The sequence below is a fragment of the Falco punctatus genome, assembly GCF_963210335.1.
Source record: "Falco punctatus genome assembly, chromosome: 4".
NCBI classification, from domain to species: domain Eukaryota; kingdom Metazoa; phylum Chordata; class Aves; order Falconiformes; family Falconidae; genus Falco; species Falco punctatus.
In genome coordinates, this window is record NC_137583.1 from 66,983,266 (window position 1) to 67,001,043 (window position 17,778).

At 37.9% G+C, this 17,778-nt stretch overlaps 1 protein-coding gene across 2 annotated transcripts in view; it reads right to left on the bottom strand.

The window, feature by feature from the left end:
* ZEB1 (zinc finger E-box binding homeobox 1) overlaps positions 1 to 17,778 on the bottom strand; it is a 126,408-nt gene that overhangs the window by 9,179 nt on the left and 99,451 nt on the right. For both annotated transcript variants that reach the window (XM_080384297.1, XM_080384298.1), the window contains exons 2-5: positions 15,925 to 16,125; positions 10,644 to 10,706; positions 8,856 to 9,017; positions 5,090 to 5,292 (exon numbers count right to left, since the gene is read on the bottom strand). In XM_080384297.1, the coding sequence (XP_080240423.1) occupies positions 5,090 to 5,292; positions 8,856 to 9,017; positions 10,644 to 10,706; positions 15,925 to 16,125 (629 nt within the window). The remainder of the gene's footprint in view (positions 1 to 5,089; positions 5,293 to 8,855; positions 9,018 to 10,643; positions 10,707 to 15,924; positions 16,126 to 17,778) is intronic.

Consider the following 17,778-nt stretch of genomic DNA (forward strand, 5'->3'; position numbering starts at 1 on the left):
ATAGAATACTGAAAAGATTTAATCATAATTTTAAGAGACTGAAGGTGGTATGTGTTATACATGAAAAAGAAACAAATTACAAGTCAGGTTAAAACTGAACCATATGTATCTTCTGAATAAATGTGGTACAGTAAAAAAAGAACAACCCAAACCAAACCCCAAAATATACTTGCCCCATCTCCTATCTCCAGATGAAGCTTGCACTAACATGTTTTGTGAGTAAGAAGTTCCAAGATGTATGCTAATTCTATTTGTGAAAGCAAAAAACCCAACAAAACCCCCAAACTCACCACCCACAGAATATGTCACGCAGGACAGAGAAACATTAAAGCGTATGAAAGCCTGTTTAAAGTTTAATCAGTTGACTTGATTTTTCCATTTACAGGCTTCCAGTGCTTACTGTTGGCTTTGAATTTCTCTAAGTAATGATGCCACAGGATTGCTCAAGACAAGATGGCTCAGTGACAACAAAGGCACTCTCAGGCACAAATAAGTCTCAAAGTAAATGAAAAAACCTAAATTAAAACAAATAATAATATGGAGGGATTTCCCCAAGTACACAACATCAAACCTCTTCACTATTTGCATTGAAACTCTGTGGTTATTTTTGTTATATTTTGCCTCGTGAGAGCATTTAATGTTAAGCTCCAAGTTCTTTTTAATTTACCTGTATGTTATACTAGTCTTAATAAAGCAAAACTATGAAGAAAGACATGTAAATATATGTTATATATATGCAATATTTATATGCAAGATGGATAATTTTATCACAAACCGTATAAATCTCTGAATGTGTCATTTTTGAAGACAAAAATTACATACATTTTAGAAGTTGGAGCAGCTTAACTGCCAACATGAAGTGGAGTAATTAGGTTTTTTTCTGTTCAAATTGTCTATTTAAAAAAAACAGCGGGTCCTTTCTAAGTAGAACTCACTCTGCAAAACGATACCCTACCACCATTTGGATGCAGCTGCAGATTTTTGGTAACCGGGGCAAGTATTTTCATAAACTCATTAATAGAGCTATTCATGTAGTCTGAGGAAACAGCCTGCATATGGGCAGCCACCACGACCTGGCTGTGCCTTGACCTCCCCTGGTGTGAAACCGTGGCGGGGAGCTCCTACACCTAGTTCTGGTCTGCTGCGGTTGGCAGCGCTGGGAGCAGACGCTCAGCCAGTGCTGAGGCTATTCCCCAAGTACCGACGGGGCAGCGGGGGCTGAGATCTGCGAGGGAGAAGCAGTGACAAATAAAAAGGCAGGATGATGCTCCTGTTCTGTTTTACACCTTTAGATCTGAAGAACCCACAGCCGTGCAGTTTGCTGGATGAAAGTCTGACAACTCCGCTATGAGATATGCTGTCCAAATTATCAACCCTCCCCGTTCTACACCCTGTTCTCCTGCATACAGATGCTAACAGAAGACAAATTGAAACAAGATAATCTAAATTGCTTCCAAGTACTCTAATTTGACAGTTCCCTTGGGATAAGCACTGGGTTAAGCTGCAGTTTTTACCTCCCAGCATATACGGCTCCCACCCTCCTGGGGGTGGGCTCCTTCCCACCTCCTCCCAGGCTCTGCAGTGAGGTCTCCACTCTGATTTATCCTGATTAGCACTTGACCCTTACTCCTGGGTTTGTCGGCTGTCTTTTGCTAGTCCAAACGGCTTTTCAGCTTTGTTTAACTAAGTCCCTTGAAGATGATGTTCTAGATGATTGTGCCTGACTTGCTGCATTTCACTTTAATGATCCAACTTCACTGAGTCTAGAGGACCGTGTCAGGATTTACTTAAGCCTGCAGAGAATCAGTTACTACTGTTTGACTTGAGATTACACAAGTTAAAGGATCTCAGCATACATACAGCTACTGCAGATGCTGAACTACATAAATATTCATACTAAATACTAGTGCATGTATTCAGTCTGTCAGAAATGTTTCTGTTCCGGTCTTTAAAATGCAATGTTCTGCCTCCAAGGCATGGAAGCCCACATTTCTCTTACCAAATTTTTAACGCATTTTCCTGTTTTCCTGGTCATAGCTATAAGCTGCTTTGACCTTTCTGCTAGGCACTGTTCCAATCTATTTTGCCTTACCTTCTTATAGTTGTAATTCCTTATTCAACTTTCTTGCTGCCTGTCCTATACTTTTCTTTTTCCCAAATCTGGGGCATCCTCAGAGTTACTCTCCAGGATCTTCTTTAAAACTGAGAAAACCATAACTCTTTCCTAAAGTACCATCCTTGATAGTCTTTCACCTTCATTTTCTTAGTTTCCTCCCCTTTCAGTACTGTTAAACTGACGACTTTTTTTTTTTTTTCCCCTCTAATGTGCAATATATATTTTTAAGGCACTGTGCATAACTGCTGTTTTATGCTCATTAAAGAATTAACCACAGCATTCAAAAAATATTCCTCCGCATTCCTTTAAGGACTGAAAGAAGAAACATCAGCATTAAAGTCTGTAACTAGCTACATATACACCCCTACATCAAGTATTTACTGTGCTTAGGACTAAAGTCCACCCTTTTATACCAGAGAACCAAAAGTAATTAATGGGAGTCCTCAAAAGTTATTTGGAAGATGGGAATTACAGGTACATCGGGATTTTTTTTCACAGTTTGACCATGGTCTTCAAGAACTGCCGTTTCTCAGCGGTGTCCATGGCAATATGAAATTTTAACAGACTACCTATGGGTGCTTTGTAAATTGATAAGAAGAAAAATAATACAAATATAAGAAGAACTTTTTCATACTTCAAGAGCTTTTTTGGTGCTTCACATGCGTAAGCAGATGATACATATGCAGCATTGCCTCCTACCAACCATTAGTAGTGTAGAAGCAGCCAGGGGAGCCATGAGGGACAACAGGGATGGGGAGGAGGGATGGATGAAGGAGAAGGTGTAGGATGGCTTTCAGCTCTCTGCTGGAGCAGAGGTAGCTGCAGTTTGGCGTATTTCCCCCTTCCTCAGAGGGAGGCACGGTGTGCACATACCTTCAGTACACTAGACATTACCTTTGCTCATTGCTTTCCAGTACAGACCAATTACACAATAGTCACATGCTGGACATCAACCAGCTAACAGAGTTATCCAAATAATCTACTTTCAGCTGAAGTTCTTTAAGAATAAGATATTAAGTTTGGAATATGCAGCTGTTTAAGATCCACAACCAGGAGGTTTATACTTTACTACGGAAAAAAAAAAATTCCGTTACAGAAATGATGCAACCATGTACATGCACATGAAGCCAATTTAGAAGACATGACAACTCTGTGACAATAACATAAACAAATACACATTTCAAATTCACTAAGTATCTAAACTATTGCCGTTTTGATTCTGGCTATGGCTCTAGAGAAAAAACCACACTAAATGGGTATAATACCGAGTTCCAGGTACTTCACAGAAACAACATTTATCAAATGCAATTGGGCCTTCAAAAGTATAAACCCATTCAAATATATCTGCAGGAATACAATTTAAGCTTCTCTTTGTAGAAATTCTTCTGAGATTGTTTATTTGCTTGGTATTTTCATCTTTTCATTCAAACTACATGCAAATACGGGAAAGGCTTCTCGCCCCTCCAGCTACTTTATTCTTCTGCTGCTCTTAGGCTTCTAGTGGGAAAAACTGAAAATAAATGTGATAGCTCACAAAAAAGCATTAGACAAAAAGCATTCATAAGTTTTATAGTTAGAAATATAAGATGTATATAAGACAACAGTAACTTTAAAGTGAAAGCCAAGCCAATAAGAGAGCAAGACACAAATGAATTGTTCATGGGAAACGTATTTTTGAATAAACAAGAACTGCCATGCCAGAATACGCTGGCGAGGTTATTCCAGACCCCGTGAGACAGTAAAATCCCTGCAGCAGGATGGCCGACAGTTCTTGTAGCAGTTTTTCTTATTTAATTTACCTGTGGATATAAACATTCAGGTTTAAAAATGTGTAATGAATTTTTAAGCCATTAAAATTTTTAGACTTAGTGATGCTTTGTAGAATGGAGGTTAATACTTAATGTGTAAAAAAGCTTCTCCTTTACTCTGTGTTACAGCCTTTCAGTTTAACGCAAGATCTGTTGGTTTGGAGTTGCAAGAAACATTGAAGTACCTTTCCCTTTCATTTCCATTCTTTTCACTTTTCACTTTTTTGCATCTTTCTGTGATGTTTCTCTCCTGTTGCCTCTCTGGAGTGTATCAATCTTTTTAGCTTTGTCCTCCGAAGGCAACATCTCCAAGCCTCCCTCTATAACCTGGTGGTGGAAAATCTGTATCTTTTTTCCTTGGATAATTCCTGACTGTTTCAGTGAGTTTCAGTTGGTTCCTGAGCCTCAGAGTGCCTGTGATAAGCTATGGAAGCATGTACTTGTGGATGAATGATAGGAAATTGTGGGGATAAAGGAAGAAAAGAAAAAGAGAGAGAGTGGAACAGAATCTCAGGACCTCCACGAGATGGCTGACTCATGGAAGGTGTTTCAGGGAACCATGCCCTCAGGTAAGCCCATGAATCGGAGAAAACAAGCTAAGAGTATCTTTAGCCCTTTTTGTTGCTTAATTTAGTACTGAAACACTGTATTTTATGCACAAATTATTGGTATATTGTCTTATAGCATGGATTGCATTTAAAAACTGTATCAGTTCAAGCAAATGAATCAACACTATGGTTTGTTTCTTCAGGGCAAAAATGGGTGCAGTAAATTTTGAATTAGCTAAAGAGGATTCATGAAATAAAAATGTGTTTCAGTGAACATCACAAAACACTTGAGACTAGATTCGATTCACAATTTTTATGTAATGTTAGCTAATGAACAGATAAAACCTAATTACCTATAAATGCAATAAAGAGCTTCTGAAAATTAAAATTTAAACCTAACCACATTGCCCGATGAATGAAAACATAGGAACTCAGATCTCATTCTTTGACAGCTACGGAAAAAGTCTGACTTCAGCAGCAAGTTTAAGTCCATGCTCCGGGACTGGGACTTCAGCACGTAGATAACTGGATGTGAACAGCTTACTTGCTCTGTACATTTTTGCCCACATAACAAATCACAGTGCTGTTACAGAGCATTCAATTCAAATGCCACTTACTTGATCTCTTCCTGATTTGTGTGATGTCATGTGGCGATCGAGCTGCGTTCTGTACGCAAATGTATAACTGCACAAGGAGCAACTAAAGTTATCTTCATTTTTTTCATGGCGATATTTAATGTGTTCCTTCAGAGAGGTAAAACGCTTGTACCCTCGATCACAATATGGGCAAGTAAGCAGTTGGGAAAATGCATCGGGTGTTCCTACACAGGAGAGACAACACACCATATTAAATAAATATACCTTCCAAACTTATTACCATCAACAAAGGTGCTTTACATGTATATATGTTACTGTAAGAAAAAATGCGGCTGCTAGAAGCTCCATCTCATTTAGAAAAGGACCAATGATAACTGCCCCCCCCAGGTATTACATTACTACAGTACGGTATGGTTGCCCCAGTGTACACTGGAGAGGGCTGGCACAATATGATCACCTATAACCACACCTCCCAGTGAGCCTGCTGGACTTCCCAATACAGCACTACAGCTTCTGTTTAAAAAGCGGTCTGAAAATTGTGAAACATCGTTTAAGATCTAGTAATCTTTGTAAATCTGGTTAGCTCAATCACAGACAACCCTCAAATCCTGTTTACAAATTTAAGTCTATCATTGAGACATCTAATAGTCATCCTGTTTGCAGCTCCTAAAGGAATAAATAATATTTGCAAGCTGCAGAGAATACTTTTTTCTTTCTCTTTACCTAACACAGAATTGTTAGTGAAAAGAGAACTGAAAAAAAAAGTTATTAGAAACATGGTTTATAATTCTTATACCTGGACCTGTTGGAGGTCCAGAGGAGGGCCACAAAAATGATCAGAGGGGTGCAGCACCTCCCCTACGAGGGAAGGCTGAGAGAGCTGGGGCTGTTGTGGCCTTCCAGTGTACCTAAAGGGGTGTATCTTACAAGAAAGATGGGGACAAACCTTTTGGCAGGGCCTGTAGCAACAGGACAAGGGTTAATGGTTTTAAACTAAAAGAGGGTGGATACAAATAGATTAGGAAGAAATTTTTTACAGTGAGGGTGGTGAAACACTGGACCAGGTTGCCCAGAGAGGTGGTAGATGCTCCATTCCTAGAAACATTCAAGGTCAGGTTGGACGGGGCTTTGAGCATCCTGATCTATTTGAAGCTGTCCCTGCTCGTTGCAGGGGGGCTGGACTAGATGAGCTTTAAAGGTCCTTTCCAACCCACACCGTACTATGATTGTATGATACACAGACATGTACCTGTTAGCAGGACATACTGTCTGCAGGACAGAAAGGAGAGAGGACATACTGAGTGAGAGAAAGAAGAGAGATCAAACGTGAGGCTGTAAATACGATTCTAATGTGATCTATGGAATCTGTTCTGCTGGCTTTCATGAAGTTGCTTCTGTATCAGTACAGGAGAAGTGAAATCAGATTTCACAAGTCTGTTTCTGAGAAGTCACCATTTATGGACTTCTAACTCCATGTCTTCTTATCAGCATATATCTATCCTCCATATACAGTAACTTATTCTATCCTTGAAAAATTAATTTTCTAAAGGATCAAAACCCCCACTTCCTTTACGAATTGACAAAAGTGTGCTTAAATAAATGCAGGTTTTGCTGTATTTAATTGAACTATGAATTTCTAAGGTGTGACCAATAACCACGCTACTCTTCCATGCTTCAAGGGAAATGGGTTGGAAATTTTGCAAGGATGCTCCTATGCCCTGTGCTGAGCAAAAGCAGGAGAGGAAGCTGGAAGGCCTCTTTTATGCTCTGAAGCATGAGGGGGAAATTTGTACACACTGTCGTTTGAAGTTGCAGTACTATACGCATTATTAATACTCACAAAATTAATCAGTACTTTAGAAAGTACTTCTGAATTATTTATGTTCATGACCTCTTACAGCAGTTATCACCATAGATTTATTATGTGCTCTATGAAGTAGCAATTCATTCTGTTTGTGTGGAATTCACTAACTTTATTTTTACTGAACATGCCATTCCCCTTTCAACAATAAAAAGGAAGAGTCAAACCAGTTTTCATCATTACTAAACCCCAACACCTTCTCTGTCATATAGCTTCTTTTACAATTGTTATGGTAACAGGCAAAGTAACACTTATATTGCACTGGGTTTTGTGTTCTACCCATTTCTGATTTTCTTGGGAGTAGCCAGGTCATCCAAAAATGAACCTATCCCCACACGAGTAGATACAGAATGCTTCCCTTTAATCCTCTTTTTTCCATCAAAAATTCAATTCACCTGACACAAAGAATACTCCATTTCAGCACAAATACGACTCAGTGGAAACGTCAGAAGCACATTAACTTAAATTCTGTTTCCACTGAAGCAAATAGCAAAATGGCAATGGTTTCCCAAAGCCACTAAAGATTCTAATTCTGTCACTTCTCTTGGTTTGGCAGCATGTGTCTTTAGCAAATAACATTATATTTTTGGCATTTTCTGTTATAAATGATTAAAACACTGAACATTATTTCTCAGCATTGTGAATTTCAGAATATTTCCCTGTGAACTTACTGAGCTAGGCCCAATTTATATTATTAATACAAACGTGTAATTTTAATGATTACAAGGAAATCATACTGCAAGGCTATAAAACTAATCTGACAATCTGTGCCACTGCAAGCACAGATTAAAATCTTAATTGAATTGTAATTTTTCAGATGGTACTGTTGAGCATGTATCTTACTTAAATTTTGCAAAACTTGTAAAGTAAGCCACAAAATATTAGTAACTCATGTCCTATTTCTGTATATAAATAGGCATGTACACAGTTTAAAATACTCAACTATTTTAATTTACTTATTTTTTTTCTACAATCTCTGGAAGAGAATAACAAAATTGTTAGCATTACCCCTTTCACTCCTCTCCCTCTGACCCGAGTACAGTAATAACAGCTACTGTAAGATTTTTGTTCAATTATGTACATTTTTTTAAATGACTGGAACACAACTCCTAACCGTTTATGTAGAATGTTACTTCATTGTGAAAAATCTTTAATAAAGGAATACAATCTAGTTGGAACTGCAGTGTCACAGGTTATGAAAGCTGAACATTTCAATAGCAGCACAGAATGCAAACTCAGAGTCTGAACAGGTTTTGCCTTCAAATATTTAATGATGAAGATGCCTTCAGTGTTTCATGAAGAAATGAACAAAGTATGACTTCTCATCTCACTCAGAAAAACACCTTAAGCATGAAACTTCCTTAGAGAAAAAAAGACATCTACTTAAAAATAAGAACAGGTAATTATTTTTTCATGCAAACATTTTCACGTAAAAAGTTTCTTTTTACTTCACTGCTGTCTTTTCAGGAAAAAAACCCCAAAAGTCCATCATAGACCAGCTACCTAAGAAAGGAACTCCTATTTAATAGAACCTTTTGGGTATTTTGTTTAGAAATACAGAAAGAAAGTTATTCTTACATAAAACCGCACTATCTTGCTTCGCTCCCATTACATTTAATAAATGTTTATTCTGTTCTTTCATGCAATGCTACCGAATGGATTTATGAAAACTTGAATTTTTATTTCCAGTTACTTGAGATTACCATTTAGGTACATATACAACTGAACCACACTGCATCTCTTGTTTCACAAAAACAAGTAGAAATGCTTTTTGCATGATAATCACATCCTCTTAAAACTATTTAATGAAGATTCCCCCCGCCCCAATTTATACATGCATGCATTGTTGACTTCCGAAATACGACAGAACTTTTCAGTCAAATAGTACCATTTATTTCATAACAACAGAGCTGGTGACATATTTACCATTTTCATCCTGACCACTAGCTTCTGGTGTGCCTTGTCTCTGGTCCTCCTCAGGTGCTTCAGGGTAGATAACAGCTGTATCTTCTTGTTGAAGGAATTCTTCAACATTAGGGTCATGGTTTTGTTCATTCTCTGCATCAGAATCACATTCATCTTCTTTTACTAAGAGGGAAAAACAAGATACAGGATATGAAATGAAGACTGTAAAGAACACAAATGAGATTCACACTGCCAAATCACCTTCTATCCACGGATTTCAAAACTCTTTACAGTTATTAGCATAGGTCAAGCCCTTTAAGATGCAGGAATACAGCAAGTTTTAAAACAGAGAACAAGTGGCATAATGACATTTAAAAATTCGACTAAAACCACAGTTTGCCTCTCCAACTCAGTACATATTTATCATTTTAGATTAAGTTGTTCCCCTCAACTTCCCTAAAAATCTTAAACACAACATTAATTATGATTTAGCCATAGTAGTTTGAAGGGCAGTTTACCATCTTGGCTCCTATGTTTGCAAAAGTAAACTTGTCTTCAAGACATCATTGTAAATGTTATATAAGGTCTGTTCATTAGCACAAGTCCAAAAGATATTTGAACTCTGAATAACAAGTTGGCCAGCTGAAATGCAGCGAACCGGAACTGTGAGTGGCTTTTTCTCCAGTGTTGGAAAAGGCTATCAAAAATTTTTTCAGATATAGTTAACGTCCTTCAACATTTTCTGGTTTAAAACTTAAGAAAACAATCAATGAGTAACTCTATTTCAAAGTTAACAAACAATAAATTATTTTACTTATTGTTTGTATGATAAATATTTGCTACCATGTATTTGCCTAAATACGTTGTTCATAGTTTATTTTTACCATGGTGGAACATTCTGTGAGAGCTCTGCCTGCGGCACACTAAATCATGACAGATCTCCTCTACTATTAATAATGTGAGGTATATTTTTAATAGGAAGGAGAAGTTTTATGACTCATCTCTCAGTGTGAAGTCACATACTCAATTTACAATTTGACACAATCATTTTATGACATGAGGCAGTCTCTCACATATAGACTGCAATGCTATACACAATGCAGTTCTCCATACTTGTTTGGCTTTATAGTAACTAAAAAGAATGTGTGAAGCTACAGTTTTAAACTTATCAATGTTTAATTATTTCCTTTTTTTTTTTTTTTCTAAATGAGGCTTGCCCTCATATTATGGAACTATTTAGTGCTGAGGGCATTTAAAAAAAAAAGTATAAAAACCTTTTAAAAAGCTGTACGGGCTATATGTTAAGTTTCTTGTCAACCAGAGAAATAACAAAATAACAGAGCATCTGGTTTTGTCTGGTACTGTGATGGAAGTATATATTTTATTTTGCCTTCTGTACAGAGGAGCTGATAATAAGATACAGTATTAGCTTAAGTTTATTTTAGTATGTTACTTATTAGTTTTAAACACTATCTATTGACCTCTACTTCTATTCTATACAATTACACTTAAGATCAGCACTATTCCTTGTTTTGCTCTTAGGAGACAGGGTGCTTCAGCAGTCAGCCCCCGCACGGGACTGCTCCGTGTCACTGCTCAGCTGCACCTCTGGAACCAGGACACCCAAAAGGAGCCCAGACTGTTCCTCCCCAGCTAAAACACTGTTTACAATTTAGGACCTCTAGTGTGGAAAAGCGATGCATTATATAAAGAGAGGTGGAAGAATTTCAAAGACTTCAGAAGGATACTCACCTAGCCAAAATGCAATAGCACTTTATGAATAAGGGACTCAGATTAACAAAGAAATACCTGTACATCCAACTTCATCTGTCTGAGCTTCAGGCCCCAGGATTTCCTTTGTTTCTTTTCCAGCTGAAATAGTACATTTCACAAAAAGAAGAATGAATATTTAAAAAAAACCCAAAACAACCACCAAATCCCCAACACACACAACAATTTAATATACTTGAGTGATTTCTTCAGCAATTTTTTCTATTTCTGTATTGTTTAGAAGAACTGCATTTAAACAAAATGTTCTTTCAAAAATATGGATTGTGCGATTTCAGCAGTGTGTAATCAATTGAACCACAAAGATATTCCATGGTTAAAGAACTGAAGTCTTAAAAGGAAGCATACTAAACACTAACCATTATTTGAAGAGAGGTAAAGACAGGGACAGTGTGTTTCTCCAGCAAACACAGTCAGATACTTAAACAACCCTATCTGGAAATGCAGCTATCTGATACGCTGGAATATTTTTTCCAGAAAAGAGTATCAGCCCCCCCACCCTCCCCTACATAAAACCACATTTACATTATTTTCGTCAATTAGCAGTTTTGGGAAATGACTGACAATTTGCTGGTAATGCCTGCAAGCAGCTACCCAATGCGTTCTCTTTCTTGTAAACTGTCTAGAAAGCACTTACAGGCTCTGATTGCTTAAACAAACAAGGATTTTAAACACATGCTCCCCACTTCAGATCAACTGTGCACTACAAAATCGTTTCACAAATCAATTTCTATATTCAGTATGAGTTTGCAGGTATCAGACACCTGTAGAACTATTGCTGTGGAGCTGACCTGCCTCCAAAGCTCCCCCAGCTCCTGCTGAGCTGCAGTGGTCAAGGATGCAGCCTGGAAGTTTTAAACACAACAGGCTGCTGGGTCAAATCAATACACGGCACAAGATGTTCCTAATTTACGTTTGTTGGGTAGCCTGGACTGGGAAGTTCTTACTGAAAAGGCCACTGCTGCCACTTCTGTCAGTACCTGGCTTATGGTAGGACTGTGTAGGAAAGCTATGTTGGTTGTTTTGCTCCGTTATCGGTAGTATGCTATGCTAATAGATGTGAAATTAAAGTGTTCCTTGATCTGAAATGGCAACTGTTACACTTTTATTTACATTACTTCAGCGCAGGCAAAAATCCTTTAGTTTGGCTAGTCAAAACCCCAGAACATTCCAGCTCTTTAATTACAGTAGAAGCCAATTTCTCCTTCATATGGAAGATGATATATTCTAGGAAAACTTTTAAATCTCAGATAATACCAGGTCTCTCAAAGGAAAAGACTGTTATTTCTGTCTACTTTATTAAAATCCCACAGACCAAATATTTCTGCAGATAGTCACAAACAAGAAATATGCTTAGAAGTGAAGTGTAACTCTTAACTCGTGCTTTAATTTTGTCATCTAAAAAAAAAAGCCCAAACAGGCTGTATTTTATCGGTCAATACCGGACTGTGAGATAATTATCTTTTTGGCTCATGATATCACAGACTTGGTTCAGAATCTGTAGGATGGATGACTGCATGCAACACAAATCTAAATCCAAAATTTAATTTTGTATCAACAATCATGAAGCAAACCCACTATTTTTCTTTAGAAAGGGTTTGTGATTTTTCTCCATTATGAAATAGGAAGAGGGGAATATCAACAAGTTATTACTCATAGGAATTTAAATTACAGTGTCTCCAGAAAATTCCATTGGCTTCAGTACAAATAAAAGTTATGCCTCCCAAGGGAATGACAAGGAATTTATGGCAATAGAGATTAATCTCAGTGAAGTTAAAAACCTCTAATATTAATAATCATGTACTGCCTCTTCCAAATATCTAAAAGTGACGTACAGGGAGGAGCCCCTTTTCCACAGGGGGTGATCTTCCCTAATGCGGTGGGAATAATTAATAATTTGAAAAATGTTAAGTAGAGCTCATTCTTTACAGCTATATATGGTCTACAAGGAAGGCGACTTTGCAATCGTGCCCTTAGAAGTCCAGTTACTACGCTGCAAATAGAGTTGCTGGGAAGCAACAGAAAGGGATGTGATGATGGGGACTTAAGACAGATCTTAAGACAGATCTGAAGACACTGTTCCACCGAGCAGAAGTCACAGCTCTGAATTCCAGAAGAAATTTGAGCTACCTGTTGAATGACCACTTATATACAGGTCTCCATGAATAGCATCTAGGGCATGACTATCCGTCTTGGCATTACATCTGCACATACCAGATAATTGTAAAACACATTCTTGGACTTCTGTATCTCATCATTGCTTGTGAACAGCTGCATAGAGATATGGTGGGACTTCCTAGGGTTAAATGCTAATGATTTTCACATTACAGGCAACAGTGTGCACCAGCAGCAATCACACATGACACAAGCACTGTGTCACAGGCTGACGGTAGACATCTCCGCGTGGGTAAGATAACTGATCAAATTTAAACCAGTAGCAAAATGGAAACTTTGGTTCTAGACAGAAAGACAAACTTCACTGAAATTTCCACCACAGTCTTATCTTCAGAGAAGGGAATAAATTCCAAAGCCCATCAAAAGAATTTCTGATCTAAATTCTTTAGAGCCAGTTTTCTGACATGCATGTACAAAGCACTATTTACAGCTTACAGTACTGCCCGATTGTTTGCTTCAGTGAGTATAAACTTGATCAAAAAGATGCCACACTTTTTAGCCTTCCTCCCCAAAGAAATTAATACGAAATAGTGCAGCAACCTTCCTCAGCAACCCAGCACACTGAAAGAACATAATCCTTCTTATAACACGTATGTGCAACCTAAAATTTTATGAGTTAAAGGAATTTTGGAGTACCAGGAAAAGTTTAAACATAAAACATAAATTAATTTTTAAAGTTTATTTCAAGGTCTTGACAATTTTATTGAATTTTCAATTTTTAAAAGTTATCTTAGTTCTAGGTCTGAGATCTCTACATTTGCCAGATACTTGTATTTAAACATAATATATAACAATGCTTTTTAGGCACATTACTATAATAAGTCAATAAATGTAACCTTTGCTTATTTTTTTTTTCTTTTTTTAGATTACAGCATAGGTTTTACTTCAAAATAAATAAAAAAATATTCAGAATATTCAGAATCATTTCACACATGAATGCTGGCACACTGCCAACAACTTGTGCAGGATACTTGTGGTTCACTTTTTCAAACCATTATGACTGTTTCAGTTAAACCTCTTGAGATAAACACCTTATATTTAAAACACCTGTTCCAAAGGTCTTTTAGAAATTCAGTTAGAATGACTAGAAATGGAAAGAAACTAATCTGATAAAGAAATGTTATGTGTGTTGTTTCTATTCTTGGGCATTCGTGAACAGAATAAACATGTAAAAAACTCATTCTGCCAAGTTCAGCTAAACCCAGGAACTTTCAGTACTACTTTACTGATGAAACACAACTTACTAAGACTGCTGTAGTGTATGTTTTCTAAAAATAATCGCCAGTCCTGAAGATGGTATTCGTGTTGTATGGACACCACCCTCAGTACCTTTCCCTGTATAAGGGAGATCATGTATTCAATACCGCTCTCTCCGGATTTCTAATGAGCAACCAAGACTGATGATATGATTTTCAGGTCACACGTTTCCTTCTAGGAAAGCTATAAAAAGGAAATAGTACTTTACTATTGTGAATCAAACCTCCACAAAACCTAATGTAGCCTTCATTTTTCTCTTGTAGTCATTGCCAGAAATTCAAACAACTTACTTCAAAAAAATCTTATCAAATAAACAACGCTCTGGACTGCTACAAAAGAGGCTTCAGAATGCATAATTTTTATAGAAGAAATTTAAGGTAGTTAATGCAAGCCTGTATGGCAAGTGTTTTTAATCTTTTGTCTGAAAGCCTGTCTTCGTCAGCGACGACCAAAGCAGAGAAAGCACTGCCTACATGGTGATTCTACAATCACAGTAGAATTTGCCTCAAATGCTTCATTTTAGCAAACAAATTTTAAAAGGTTAAAAATGGCACATTTGAAATAAGGAGCCAAAGAAGGTGCCATCACACGTCTAGAGCTCTGAAAAACCCCAGAAGTTTTTCCGAGGCAAGACAGATGTGTCACGTGTGACGTGTCGCAACCACCTGTAGGTACCTCTTCAGGAAACACTCAGCCCAAAGGGTCTTGACCCAGCACCTCTGTGAGCCAGCGCTCTTCTTCAATCCCTATTTCAGGGTTTCTACACATGTGCGTGAAGGGTTCAAGAAACTGTGCACACACAGCCCTGCAGTTCCTGATAGATATAGCTGCAACAGAGCAAAAATATTACAGGATAACTAAGAAAATCATCTACCTAATAATTTAGCTCCAGAATACTCATTTCCCTGCACAGCATATCTTGGCAATAGCAGCTATGTAAAAACAGGCTGAGTTGATGCTATTCTTTGAACTCTCAGCTGCTCTCTCTCAGCTGGATCGCAGTTAGGGACCATATGACTGCTTTCCATTTATTTAGACGTGAGGTCATGCAATTTGTCTTAAACCACCAGTTTTAACAAGGTGGATGCTAAAGAACTGCGGCTGGAGTTCAGACACAAACAAGGATATGCCAGAAAATATTCTGCATCTTTCAGGGGATTAAGGCCAAATTCTGCAATAAATTCCACTAATTTATGCATTTATCCCAATTTGGCTCAAATGGAAGCATGCTGTGTGATATTATGAAACTCAGTATCTGATTCCACAGTAAAAGGCCCATTTCCTGATGGCTTCACATTTTCAGCTCCTAAAGCTACTGCATAATATGTACAACATTTACCTCCTTCCAGTGTTTTCAAAATACAGATTCATTATGAGCAACATAGATTATTCTAAACCTAATAACTGGAAAAAAAGATTTCTGGCTATATTTTACAAGGGAAAAGGCAGAAACAGCTCACAAGGAGAAATTTACATCCGAGTATCATTTTGTGTCATGTTTTGGCTTATCACTTTCTCTCCAAGCTGAGCAAACCCTGAACCTTACTGGGAGCTTTGGCAGAGACCTGTCATGCAAAAAGATTGGGAAAATTAAAAGCAAGTAACTATAGTCTCTGATCACCCTTGAGAAACCTGCATCTACAGATCTGAACCTCCTGTTTAACAATGCCAACGGCATGAATGCACCCCTGAATCTGACTCAAATATTAAAGAATGAACGTAAAATATATTACAATAAATACATTAAAAAACCTTTTTTATTGCAAATATTACATGTTATCTCAATAACAAAGTGATCAAAAAAAGTCCTATCGAATCTTCATTTTAGAAACCTTTCTCTACATAGCATCATCAGTGAAAATGAACATACCTTCATCTTCCCAGCAACTGTTTGTACTCCCTTCTCTTTCACTGTTTTCTGGTAATACTGTATGGTCTGTTGGCAAGTCATCTTCTGGCACACTAGCATCACAGTCTGCTGCATCAGTTACACTTTCTTCTTCCACTATATGCAATTTATCTTCATCGTCTGAATCTGAGTTTGCTTCTACCACGTTATTATAATTGGTGACTGTGGACAGACAAAAAGCAAAATGCTGATCAATATACTCCTAATTTACAGCATGGAGGTCCAAAACTTTCAGTACTGTGGCCAGATGCTATATCCGGGGCCCCTCAGTGGAGTCACATTATTATCCCTTCTTTCCACATGGGGATGGCAGCGGCTTATCAGCAACTTGGACATAACAGTGGCACGCAAGGAGACAGCTGGCAGCTGCTGGGCTCCCACCACGGCTAGCAACCACAACAGCTCTCACTCCTGCACACCCAGCGTGAGGCTGCACAAGGAAAGGCAGCGGACAACTCCTGAGTTCTCTTCTGGGCCACATTGAAGCATCAAGCTTCCAACTGGATCGCTCCAACCTGGATGCCAGCATTACTGTATGTTTCCTTTAAGAATGCTACAGCCTGGTCAATAGCCTGTGAAACACTTAATACTGATAACCAAAATTTTGTTACAGACAGATGTGTGTAACGAGGATAAGCTGTATGTATACAGCAATCAGTGGGGTACAGAAGGAACAAAACTATAGGGAAACAACTGGCACTGAAGATCAAGCGACCCCAGGCTGAGCACACGTAGCTCAGTCGCTCTTGCCCGGTCCCACGGAGCAAACCCTTGCCGGCAGCTCTGCACTCTCCCTGTGCTCACCCAGCCCATCTCGTGCCAGCTTTGCCTGTAACCGATGCCACTCCCATGCTCCAGGAATGTGAATCAAGGAGCAAAAAAATGGGAACATAAGGAGATCTGATTCAGAAGGCCTAAGGCTCCTGATCCAAACTCAAATGCTCTTGTAAAACCCTCATACCCAAAGATCACGCTAAAGACTCAGCAGGAAGAATAGTAAAAGAAAAATCCAGAGGTGACTTAGAAATAAAATCTCGCATAACATTTCCCCAGCTACCATGAAAAGGTAATAACTCTTACTTTTTCAGCCTGGAGAACATATTGTGCAAGTCTTGTGAACAAAGGATTACATGACGATATATATGTTTCTGTCATATGGGAGCAGATTATTATTAAATAGTCTTCATTCGTAAGCAAGCACAAAAGATCAGCTACGGCCATTTCAATTTAAACTGTAAGGATTAAGTATTAAGAAAAAAATTACTTTCACAATCTGTTGAAACGTCTTGTTACTCACACTGAAGTTAAACTATTAAACATTTATATCTATATGTGTATTACTTCTTCACTGCCAAGTTTGAACTTACTGAAATGCTTCGAAATCCGGTTTAAGAAAAGAGAATAAATTTATCAATCAACAACTAACAAGAGTTGCCTTGGCTGCAGTACTCCTGCAGTGGCTATCAGGATCATACCTGGGAGGCACACATGCATGTGCTACTTTGTGGTACCTGCATGCTGTCACTGTTGGCACATGAGAAGCCAGACTGATTCTTTCATGTGAAATCCTGCCTATGAAGGTAGATAAATATCAAACTAGACTCCTGCTCTTCTGAAGTTAGCTTTTTAAAATTTATTTTCTTTTCCCAAGGTAGGTATTCTAGTCATTTAAAAATGCATTTAAGCAGGGAAAGTGAGTAAGATTATGAGCTGATAGGCTACTATCTCATGTTCTTCCAATTCAGGAGATAAACATCTCATCTAGAACATGCATAAGCATGACAAAAGAGCCTTTTGAATTGAAAACAATAATTC